This window comes from Cibotium barometz, chromosome 11 (genome assembly GCF_041138505.1).
Source record: "Cibotium barometz isolate CiBa-2024 chromosome 11, ASM4113850v1, whole genome shotgun sequence".
NCBI classification, from domain to species: Eukaryota; Viridiplantae; Streptophyta; class Polypodiopsida; order Cyatheales; family Cibotiaceae; genus Cibotium; species Cibotium barometz.
Genome location: NC_141056.1, coordinates 32,897,870 through 32,910,629, shown reverse-complemented (window position 1 = coordinate 32,910,629; position 12,760 = coordinate 32,897,870). Strand labels below are relative to the sequence as shown.

Sequence of the window (12,760 nt, the reverse complement as noted above, 5' to 3'; positions counted from 1 at the left end):
AAATTTAAGCCTCATATCCCCAAACCTCTTTCTTCCATTAATGGAAAAAAGAGGTTTAGGGGGGTGATGCTTTATTTTTTTTTAAATAGGGAGGGGGAATTTTTTTTTTGGGGGGTTGTATATTTTAGAGAGGGGACAAAAAAAAATAAAAGGGGGATGATTTCAAAAGAGTTTTTTAAGAAAGGGGGGGGGGGTTGGGGAGAGGGTAAGAGAGGGGTGTGAATTTAAGGCAATGGGGATTTATTTTTATGGATTAGTGTGTGTGTGTGTGTGTGTGTGTGTGTGTGTGTGTGTATGTGGGGAGAGAGAGAGAGAGAGAGAGAGAGAGTGGAGAGAGAGGGTGTACATATGTGTTTAGAGAGTGTGCACATGTCGGTGTCTTTTGTGTACATGGATAGAGTACACATGCGAGTGGTTATGTTTTGTGTGCATGTGTGTGTGCAGGTAGGTGTGTTTTGAGTTCCAACATTGACGAGGTATGGATGCATGCTAGACATGATGAGGACTAGCTTGGGCTTAAATCCATTCTACCATTCATTCTAAGCTATTGGGATCATCCAATATTGCTTGATATTGAAATAGGACGTCACACTTCCGAAAAAACATATGGTTTTAGAGCTTTGGATGTGTTAGGCTAATGTTTTATGTTGTTTTGAAGCTTGTTTGCATTAGGTGAGGTCATTCTAGTTTCATATCTTGGAAGGAGAAAATGGTGATTTCATTAGCATGATTTTGAAGCCCATAAGGCTTTGATATTATTACATTAAGCCAAGGAATAGCTTAGCATTTATTACTAAGAGTGGAATCCACCCACTCCAAGAACATAACATTGAGCTCCATTAGGTGTGGATTAGAGTTGAAAGTTAATTTTTGTTCATGTGTTCATGTTTTTCATGCATTGGTAGCATTGGTAGCTTAGAAGCATGCAAAATCAACAACAAAAAACATTGAATCACTTGCATAACAAAAAAATCAATAAAAACTAGAAAACACTCAATCACTTGCATAACCACCATTAACTAGGTTTAGAGGTCTTAATCACCTCCCATCAAGTCTAAAATACCTCCAAAAACCAGATCAAACCATCTCTCAAGTTGGAAGACATGAGTCCAGTCTTGATGAAAAAGTTGGAGTTAACACATGTGAGAGCCTAAAGACGTGAACATTCTAAAGACGTGAACATTGGAGCCAGGAGATATGAGCTGTGAGTCTAGAGGTGCGAGCTATAAGTTAGGAGGCGTTAGTTAACAGAAGTGAGTGTAGAGGCAAATAAACCTAATATTATATGAGGTAATTAAAATTACTTGATATAATAAACATGAGTCAACAGACCTGAGTTTAGAGGTAGGTAAACCTAATATTGTACTAGGTAATTAAAATTGCCTTGAAGACTTGTAAGGACACACCTATCCATTCCTTAAAGGATTTTTCTATTATGTAATCTGCACTAGCTATAATTTCCAAGGAAAATTCTTGTTCTTTTTTTAATTATTGGGACATTAAGTATAATTATTGCATGGGCCCATTTTATAAAAGTCTGCACCTAAGTAGGTCTATTTCATAAAAATCAAATATGTGAGTCTAGTTCATACAAAAAGAGGCATGAGTCTTTTTTATAAAAATCAAATCTATGAGCCTAGTTCATACATAAAGAGGCATGAGGTGTGAGAGCCAACAGACATGAACCTACAGACATGAGTCCACATGTATAAGTCTACATATGTAAGCCTAGATATGTGAGTCTAGAGGTGTGAGAGCCAATAGACAAGAGCCTAAAGACACGAGTCTAGAGGTGTAAGCCTATTTTAAAAAAGTTCAAAAACTCAAATTCAAGAAAAAAAAAGCTTGAGCAAACAAATGTGTTTGAATTCATTTTCAGACCTACTTCAAGAAGCACTAGAGACCATTACACCAAAGTGAAAAACTTTGATGTAAACTCGATCTGGACTAATTATTGAAAATGACAATACAATTGATTGTAGTGTATCAAACCACACCTCCTCAAACCTACCTAGCCTCCAATCCTAACAAATGACTAGCGCTTAATAGAGTGCTCCTTTATTAACAAGGAAAGACTCCTTTGGATCCACCTCAAGTGAGGAGCATTGGGACAAGATAAGCCAATTAAACATAGCAGTAGGCGGAGGAATAGGGAAACAGAAGCTGTTACAATTGTTGGAGTGGAGATCAATGTAGCAACACACAAATAGATGCAGTAAGGAAATAGAGATAGATAGAAGTACAACACTAAAAGTAGATTGGAGAATGAGTGAAGTACAAGTGAAGTGACATGATCTAAGGTCACTTACACACTCATAAGAGTGCGTACACATACTCCGGGGAAGAAACCTTCTAAAGAGGGAAAAAAGTGCCCCGGCCCATTATTAGCCTATGATACATCACTACCACATAAATGCTACAAATCCCCTTTGTAAAGATCATGTGAACATGTATAAGGATCATGTGGCTAATCAATCCCCAAATGGTAAGAAGCCCAAAGCTTTGTGAAAAGCTTTGAACTTCTCCTGTGAGAGAGCCTTCATGAACATATCTGCCACATTATTGTGTGTGTAGAGAAATAAGCTAGGCTTATCTCTCCCCTACAATAATGAGCCTCTCCTTGACAAAATGATAATACATCTCAATGTGCTTTGTGTGAGCATAAAACAATGGGTTCCTTGTAATGCTAATGTACTTTGGTTGTCTATGAAGATCTCCGTGGAGTGGCGGCAAGCTGACTCTTGATCCATTGGCTATCCGGGACCTCTCCTAAAGAGGCAAGACTCCTCCTCAAACTCCTCTCCTACTCCCGGAAACCCTCTAATCGGCTCTGCCTCCTGCAAGAAACTGTGAATCTCCCCTAAGCCCAATGTGCACGTAGTGGAGCTTGAAACAAAATCTAATCCCACCCATATCTGATCTATCTTGCTACATATCTCGGTGTCTTGGATGAGGCTATCTGGAATCCTTGAGCTCACATGCCTCTCATGCCTCCAGGGGTCCTCTAAGGACAAAATAACTAGGGCATGATCAAAAAAGGAAGTACCTGCCAAAATACCAATCATACCTCCTTGGTTGCAAGCCCACTCATTAACATAAAACCTGTCAATTCAAGAGAGGTTGGGGCCAGTGCTCCTCCTATCCGATTTTGAGAAGCAAAGGCTCCTAGAGCTACGCCCAAACTCTAGAAGATGCCAAGGGTCCTGTCCCCTGACTGCATGAATCATCTCCTCCCAGGTTGAGTACTCTACTCCTGAAATCGTGGCCGTGCCACCTCCAATTCTGTCCTCTGCTGCCTCCATAATGTTAAAGTCACCGTCCAAGCACCAAAAGTCAGCGTGAGGGAGGGCCTGCCATACTGAGCTCTAGAAGAGGGCTCTACCTACTGCAACAACGTTCGGAGCATAAATGTTGAGGAAGCCAATGCTATCCTCTCTAATAGTAATGGTAATCCATTGTGCCTGCCCCGAGAGGACAATGACTCCTGAGCCAATCAATGCGAGCAATAGCTTATAGAAATACACACCCCTCCCTGCATCCCTGAGGGGCCGAAGAATGGTGACCAGAAAGTATGACTCCTACCTAGAAGAATCTTCCCACATCTGTGGGTGTGCCCCTCTGAGAGATGATGCTCTTGGAGGAAAAGAATGTCTATGGATCCCCCCACTATGGCCCTTTGAAGACTCCTCATCTATGAAAGCACTGAGGCCCCCCTAAACCTTGAATGTTCCATGAAACAATCTGCATATCAATCTCGGTGTGATGCAGCACTAGCGGAACTACCCTCCACTCGAAGAGTCTTGGGCTAGGGTTTAGACGGAGAATAATCACAATTCATGTGGGAGCAAAGGCACACCAAGTGGGCACACTAATCCTGTCCTCCATGTGACACCACTCTGTACGACCATATGCATATGCATGCTCTGGACTCCATGTGACGCCACTCTGTACGAGCATGCTCATATGCATCAACCAGACTCCATAGATCACAGTAGAGGTATCTGTAAGAGGGAGGAAGAGGCACCGCAGCAGAAATAAGCATGAACACGAAGAGTAGTACCTCCAGACTGGAGACTACCTTCTCCCCATCCTCCAGACTGAGACTACCTTCTCCCCATCCTAGCCTCAATAGGCTGAACCTCCAAGCTCCATCCTACTAGCGAGAGGCCAAAAGTGGGTGAGAATGTTGGTGATGTGGTACACATTTGTACGTTTGCATTCTGAGGAGAAGCCATTAGTGCACACATCTTTAGTGGGAACCCCAGCTTAGATGCAGGAAGGGGTCTTATTGTGATCGTTGATGGGGTTAAGAGATGGCTAGGGTACAAATAGAGGGTTATGCGTGAAGCTACTCTAGTATGAGGTGTGATGATATCATCATGACATAAGCATGATGTCAGTACGTGACATAAGCATGATGTTAGCATACGATGTAAGCATGATGTTACCCATGACATCATCGCATGATATCATCCATGACATAAGCATGATGTCACCCATGATATCATCATATAACATCATCACATGATATCATCCATGACATCATCACATGATGCACCCACGACATCACCTAGATGCTCCCTTTTGCTTATAAAAGGAGCCCTTTTGTTGTAGCTTTGCATTGTGTGGAATCCAATGCTTGTAAGCATATATTCCCTATACTCTCAGTATGCCCTCCATCTAGACTCTGTCTAGATTACCATCTAAGCTCTACACTAGAGCGCATGGGTGGACAGCACCATCATATTGTACTATCTCTTGTTTGGTATAATAAGAATTTCAAAATACTCTCTGTTCTCTCTATTGCATTGTTTAGTGTACTTTTCTCTTGCTGTATCTCTTTTTGTCATGCCATATTCTTACAGGGTTATGTATCCATCATATCTCAACCTATCAATAGGTTGTCAACATGGTATCTAGCCCTCATAGACCTGCGTACACCTAGATCACTGCAAGGTGTCCTCAAAACAATCCTGGTTCTCCTTGCGCCAGGAATAATCACTGACATGAACGCCAAGCTCCTCATATCAAGGCTTTGCTCAAAGCCACTAAATTCACCATCCACATATGAGTAACTTGCTAACAGCTCTGGCATAAAAGATTGATCTTCCTTTTTCTTCCCTTTGCGTGATACATGTGTACCTACATGTGTCCTCAACCTGCTTGACCATGGACTAACACTAGATCCATTGCTATCAGATGATTCCCCAGGTCCACTAAGCACTTGTGGGACTACTGCTCTACATGTGGGGTAATATCATTGCTTCTTACATCTATGTTTTTCGTTACCTTCACTGGTGCATACTAGCTACTTATCTCATCAAAGCAAAGACAATATCTCATATCTCATGAGTGGTAGTGTTGTAATGTATATAACCTTTCTGCTCCAAAGCATAACCAATGAAGATGCATTTCTCTACCTTTGGATCCAACTTGGTTCTCACTTCATCAAGAACATGCACATCTATAATACATCCAAACACTTTTAAGTGAGAGACATCTAGTTTTATGCTTATAAACATATGTTTAGGAATCATGCCATGAACAATTGTAGTGGGGGTCCTATTCATTATAAAAATAGCAGTTGCTATTGCTTTAATAATCTCGTATATTCTTTTCAGACATCGAGGCATATACACTTCTGCAATGTGCCTATTTTTCTTGTCTACAACAATAACACCATTCTGTTGTAGAGTGTACCTACATGTAAACTATCTCTTGATTTTCTGCTTTCTCAAGAAATCATTGAACTCATTGGAAAAATGTTCTCTCCCACTATCTAATCTTGGGCATTTGATCTACATGCCTTTTTCCTTCTCGACCAAGGCTTTAAATCTCTGAAAGTGAGCAAACATCTCACTTTTCTTCTTCATCAACTAAACCCACACTTTCCTAGTGTGATCGCGTGAGTGAATGTAACATAGTACCTTGAACCTGCAATTATTGGTCAAATTTCTTCATTTCCCTCTGGCTCCTTTTCATTTGTCTCTGGCTCCTTTTCATCACCTGTGATGTGAAAAGGAGCCACATGTGATGAACTCCCTATCCTTTTTCCAAGGAAGTTGGTCATTCTGAATCATAGACTCAAAAAGCACAATGGGCAGTGGACTCAATGCAAACTTTAATTAGAGACAGAAGTTTTGAACAATTTTTCCATGCTTGGAAATTTATTGTCTAGTTTCTTGCTTATAATCTCTCTATTAGACATCAAAGTTACTTGTAGAGCAAAACTTCTTCACTTACAATAACCTGCAAACTATGATAGTCCACTGCTTGCGGTATTGTAAATTTGTTATAATGCCACTATATGTGAACCAATCACATAAACTTACATCCGCAACACATGTAACACTTAGGTTCTCTTTCTCACTCTTTCTCTTTTTCTCACCAACACCTGTAACGCTTGTGTACACTTAGGTTCTCTCTCTCTCTCTCTCTCTCTCTCTCTCTCTCTCTCTCACACACACACACACACACACTCACTCACTCACCCTCCCTCACACGCAAAGAGACACCCAAGTCTATACAATAATACATCAATATAAATGTCCTATTGATAATAACTTATAACTTTCAAAAATCAACTGACCGATTTTTGGACCAAGGGCAGATGAACTGTGCTAGGAGCATCTCAAGGCTCAATAAGAACCAGTTCTGAACTCTTTTCAAAGTTGCTTGTGCTGCTTCCCGTGATTCCTTATGTGCGGGCGGAATGTTGACAGTACAACGTTTAGCCAAGGTATATTTGACTCCATCAGAAAACTAAGTTATCACTCATTTGTAATCTTCAATTTTTTCCCTGTTCATCACATTATTTTTCATGTCGCAGTGGTCCAAGCAGGGAGAGGTGATGATGCACACGATGTATCACTTATCTATATACATGTGAAAGATCATCATACACACGTTGAACTATGCCAAACTGAGGTAGATGATGATACACATGTGCTGCCATGCCAAGATGAGGATTCACATTCTGTACACATGACAAAGATGATTATTCATACGTTGTAGATGAGGGTACACGTTGTGCACATGAGAAAGATGATCATACTGTTCCATAATCATAAAAGGATTAATATGTCTAACCCTAGAGAGAGACGATGAAATATGTACACATGGCAAAAATGAAGATACAAATGCTGGACCACACCAAGACAGGTATGGACTTGTTTTAAACAAGAAGAAGATGATCTTACACGCGCAGTATCATGTTAGAATGCGAATACACAAGGTACACATGAGAAAGATGATGCAGTATCATGTTAGGATGAGGATACACATGTTGGACCATGTGGGAGATAACATGGCAAGCTCGCTTCTCAGCATCACATAATGCACATTCCATTGTGTGAGGGTTCCTAAGTTTCCTCTCAGGTGAGGGATCTGCAGTTTCTCTTATGCTTTCAATTTTGTGCTTATGATAAATCAAGGAGTTTTTTTAAATGGAACATCGATTTGTAAGGCATTGAGACATCAGTTTGTACTCAACTTCTTTGTCAAGCATTGGATTTGTGGCAGAGGAGCCATCCATGTATATGCTTATGAAGCATGGCAAATCGCAGACAAAAGAACATTGTGTATGTGTAGCAATGTTATGGCATTTTCTGACTCAAGCTTGTTCAAGGAGTTGCCTGTGTTAAAGCATACAGACATACAATGCATTCAAGAAATCTTGTCTACCTACACCCGCCTACTGCAGGGATGCACAAAAAGGAAAGCCCTGGCAGAGGGAAAGCTGATTCACGCCCACATCACAAACAGTGGAATAGAACCCGATGTTTTCCTTGGGACCACTTTGGTCAATATGTATACAAGATGTGGGAGCTTGGAAGCGGCCCGTCAAGTGTTCGATAAGCTATTGGAACGAGATTTGCTAGCCTGGAACATTATGATTCTAGCATATGGAAAAGGTAATCCTGCTGAAGAGGCTTTTAAGCTTTTCAATCAGATGGAGAAGAGAGGTGTTGAGCCAAATGAAGTAACTTTCGTTGGCATTCTCACAGCCTCTGCAAGCCTCTTAGACTTGGAAAAAGGCAAACAGATCCATGCGTATATTATCAAAATTGAGATCAAGCCGAACGTATTCATGAATAATGCCCTCATTGATATGTATATTAAGTGTGGAAGTATCCATGATGCATGCCAAGTTTTTGATACCATGAGTGAACGGGATGTGGTGTCATGGAATACAATGATTGGTGGATGGACCAAGCATGCTTGTGCTGGGAAAGCTTTTAGTTTTTTCAGGAAAATGGTATTGGAGGGTTTGAAGCCAAATGAGATCACTTTTTTGAGCCTGATGAATGCATGTGCTATTCTACGAGACCTGGAGCTTGGTAAGCAACTACATTCCCAGCTAAGGAAATACAGGATCACGCTAAATCAAACTGTGAAAAACACCCTAATTGACATGTACTGCAAATGTAAAAGCATAAAAGATGCAAGGGAATCCTTTGAATCAATAGTTGTAAAAGATGAAATCTCTTGGAATGCAATCATCGGTGGGCATGCAAGAAATGGGCATGCTGAGGAGGTTTTGATATTTTTTAGGCGGATGACAGAAGAAGGTCTGAATCCAAACGAGATTACTTTTTTGAGTGTCCTTCATGCATGTGCCAATCTAGGAAATCTCAAACAAGCAAAGCAAGTACATGCTTGTGTTAACAAAACTTGGGTTGAGTCAAATGTAGTCATATGCAGTGCCCTTGTGGACATGTATGCCAAATGTGGAGAATTGGAGGAGGCAAAGGAACTGTTTGATAGGGCATCTAAGCAGAATGTAGTCTTGTGGACAGTTATGATTGCTGGATATGGTAAGCAAGGCCATGCAGAGGAGGCTCTGAGACTATTTTGTCAAATGGAACTGAAGGGAGCTAGCCCCAATGAGGTTACATTTGTGAGCATTCTTGATGCATGCATCAGTTTAGGGAGCCTCGAGAAAGGCCAACTAGTTCATTCCCACATATTGGAGAAAGGATTTAGATTAAACACTCTTCTTGAAAATGCCCTTGTTAATATGTATGCCAAGTTCGGATGCATAGATGATGCATGCCGAGTGTTTGACAACATGGATCAACGTGATCTTGTATCATGGACTGCAATAATAGCAGGATATGCCACGCTCGAGCTTTGTGAAAAGGCTTTTTGGATATTTGAAGAAATGATACGAGAAGATGTTAAGCCAGATGCGGTTACCTTTGTGATTGTCAATAATGCATGTGCCAATATTGCAGCCCTTGAACAAGGCAGGCTGATCCATACTTACATCGTGAAAAGTGGAATTATGGTGGATGCCTTTGTAGGGAATGCCCTTATCGACATGTATGCTAAATGTGGCACCTTAAAGGAGGCACAATGTGTTTTAGACAGGCTTTTCAATCGAGATATTGTCTCATGGAATACAATGGTATCAGGCTGTGCTCAACATGGGCAAGGAAAAGAGCTTCTCCTGCTTGTTAGCCACATGGAAGAGGAAGGGGTGAGGCTAAACCACATAACTTTTCTTTGTATTTTATCTGCATGCGGTCGTTCAGGCTTAGTTGATGAAGGGTTTTGTTTCTTCAACTACATGCTTCAAGAGCATATTATCACACCCATGGTGGAACATTATGCATGTATGGTTGACCTCCTTGGCCGTACAGGGAATTTGAATGAGGCAGTGTATTTCATACAAAGAATGCCGTTCCAGCCTAGTGCAACCGTGTGGGGTGCCTTGCTTGGTGCCTGCAAACTGCATGGTTTTGTGGACCTAGCGGAATATGCAGCGGAGCGAATTCTTCAGCTAGAACCAGAAAATACGGCAGTGTTTATAGTGCTTTCAAACATATATGCTGCAGGGTGAAGTCAAGGCAGGTGTATTTCATGAAGGAATTTGAGTGATGATCTTTCTGTCACAAAAGTAATGAGGTGGCTACTATTGCTGAACTGGTCAGATAAGTGGGCCCAAGTTGCTAATAGGGATGCTAGCAGGTTAAATCTGCTCCAAGGAGGGCTGCGAATTCTCGATGATTGTGGATGCTGTTTCTTGACGCAACACCAGATGGCATCATCAGAAACATGTAACATCCAGAAGACTTCACTGACTTGAACGGCATGGATGGGCCATGCCCAGCATCCAGTGGGATGTTGTTGGACTAGACTAGATCCACACCCACATAACTCTGCTCAACTGGGCACCCACTTGCACCTACAGCTCCTCAATTAAGTTATTTTTAGTAATGCACCTACAGCTCCTGACAACTTCAGTTGCCTAACCAGAGTCCCTTACCCTTTATGCAAGATTTTTGACATCAATTTGCATGTGGCCTTCTCTATCAGGACCTTCAACTACATCCATTTAATTGACCAAAACAAGTTTGCATAGATATCAACATCTCTAACCTGACCACATGGGCAACAAGGGAAAAGGTAAGAGCTGAACTAAGCTAGAGCTTGAGGGCTCCTGGATGTTGGGATCTTATTCTTTGATATAAGTATATGCTCCACCACAAAACTTTACTTGATACAACTTCCTTGTGGACACTCCACCTCGACTGTCCTTTCCGATGGTCCTTACTAGAGCACAACAAGTGTCAGAAGTGCACAACTTAATTTGGTGCCACAGACATGATTATTTCTTGCAAGAGGCATATGGAAGATTGGAGCAATTTTGGCAAGCCAATAGGTACCGAGAAGCGTAGAGACACGTGCGAATGGTTGGGATATATATTGGGCACAATATGAACATGTTTGATGAAATTTTGTTACGGGAGGGTTGTGGTCCTCATGCACAAATTCTAATGGACAAAGCTCACCCTACCTCTCTCAAAACACCATAGCTTATCGAGAAATAAATTTGCACATGAACATGAAAGTTGACAAGATGCATGACACATACATTGGGTACAATCTCCTCTCACTTGCTTAATGGCTCATGCTTTCAAGTGTACTTAGATATATTATTTTAGGAGCCAAAAATGACTTTTAGACTCCACTTTGAGCCTTGTCTCTACACTTTTGGGAAGTGTCATGCATAAAGTAATGTGAACTATCTTTGGGCCTTGACTTTAGTAAAGTGTCATGGAGGAATTAATATGGGCCATTTTCTAAGGGTAAACAAACCATTTGAATAAATATGGTCTTATAATAAATGTGCATAATAAATATGTGCAATCAGCGAGTATGTATACACAAATGGATATATGTACAGTCTTAATCGGCTATGCACCTCGTTGGAATCAAGGGGCGACTGTGAATGGTAGACAATAATCAAGACACAATAAGCGGACAATGATGATTCAGGTATCCACTGTGCTTCCTGTGCGCTTTTGCCGCACAGGTCGTAGCTGGGGACTTGCCGGACACCGTATGCGAGCCACGAATGGCTGCAAGCATACAACCAGTAAGGCAAGCTCAAAACAGAATGCAAAAGGTGTGTCACTCACCGCTTAACCGCCGCCTTGAAGGATTCCCGCGTCGCAGCCGTGAAGGAGGAGCCGTCGTCGTCGCTCTACCGCCTCTCCGCCGCCGTGCCGCTACACAGTGCTCGATCGCTCTCTCACTCTCTCTCTCTCTCTCACACACGCAGGAGAAGGAAACCAAAGAGATAAGGCAAGAGCACTCTTGTATTCACAACACATGAGAATGAGGATTTAAGGGTTACATTTGACTCTTATAGGTGACTTGGCCGTTCACACTTGGGCGCCCATACATGGCCGGCCGACCCTAACCCTTATCCTACTGATATTCAAGGTGCGCCTCTCATCGGCGATCACCCAATCCCTTTATCCTTAACATATGGTGCCGACAAGCCCGGCCCATGACTCAGAATATTTAAATTAATGACGTAAAACATAGTACATCTCAATGTCCGTCATGGGTTAACATGCCCCCCTTCCTGATGTAGATTCCGTCCTCGGAAGCTATGGTATGGTAAGCTCGAGAGGGTTGTTGTTGACCAGCTGCAAAACAGGGAAGTAGAGTGAAAGTATGCTGAAATTCAAAAGATATAAAGTGTATAAATTCAAGCATGTTAGACCACAATGGATGTTGTTATGAGAACTTAGTTTAAGGGTCACATGAATGAGCTAGTGTAGCAAATTAATAGGAGTTTAAAATTATTGAAAGTAAATCAAGAGTAAGCAAGGTGTCAAAGGTTAATCAAGGTTTATAACTGGCCTAAGTCAAGGAAAATAACCGAGCTTAATAAATAAACAGATGACCACACTGTGTCTACTCTAAGAACAAGTTAATACCACAAGCCTAGGGACACAAGAAACATCAGAGTTACAGGAGCCTTTTGTCTCTTTTTCTTTTTTTAAAAATTAATGCACGTGACAAATTTTACACACAATGGCGACCTTCCTAAGGCAAAACTAACATCGATCCTGGTACCATGTTTAATACAAGGCATTATCCAGGAATCTATTAGCTTACTTTAGGCAAGGCTACCCCCTACCAACCAAGGCATCGGTCTGGAGTAGAATACTCCTCGCCTACCAAGTATCAATAAGGCGATAGGCCAACATTAAAGCACATCATAGACTTGTATTGCCATTTATTGTAGGTTTTTTTTTTTAAAATCTATTTCTTTTTGATCTTCGCTCCTGAACTATAATTTGTCTTGCATCCTTTCGACAAAGGGGTAATAGCTATGTCCTAGAGGTCAACACACACATGGCCAGGTGTCAAACATTAAGATGGTTTGACCCTAGACCTAAGACAATCGTATTCCAAGGTTAACTAAAGACGTCATGCTGCCTAGGAATATTTCCAATTA

At 41.4% G+C, this 12,760-nt stretch overlaps 1 protein-coding gene across 1 annotated transcript; it reads left to right on the top strand.

The window, feature by feature from the left end:
• The first annotated feature begins 6,483 nt into the window (after nucleotides 1-6,483).
• LOC147634075 (pentatricopeptide repeat-containing protein At4g13650-like) lies at nucleotides 6,484-10,292 on the top strand. The gene is made up of 2 exons (XM_086805181.1): nucleotides 6,484-6,739; nucleotides 6,830-10,292. Exon 2 carries the CDS (start codon nucleotides 7,421-7,423, stop codon nucleotides 9,842-9,844), a length of 2,424 nt encoding a protein of 807 aa, XP_086661307.1. The 5' UTR covers nucleotides 6,484-6,739; nucleotides 6,830-7,420; the 3' UTR covers nucleotides 9,845-10,292.
• The last annotated feature ends 2,468 nt before the right edge of the window (nucleotides 10,293-12,760 follow it).

What these genes read in the sequence shown, in the direction of transcription:
- LOC147634075 (XM_086805181.1), top strand. Translation starts at nt 7,421, where the DNA reads ATGATAAATCAAGGAGTTTTTTTAAATGGAACATCGATTTGTAAGGCA.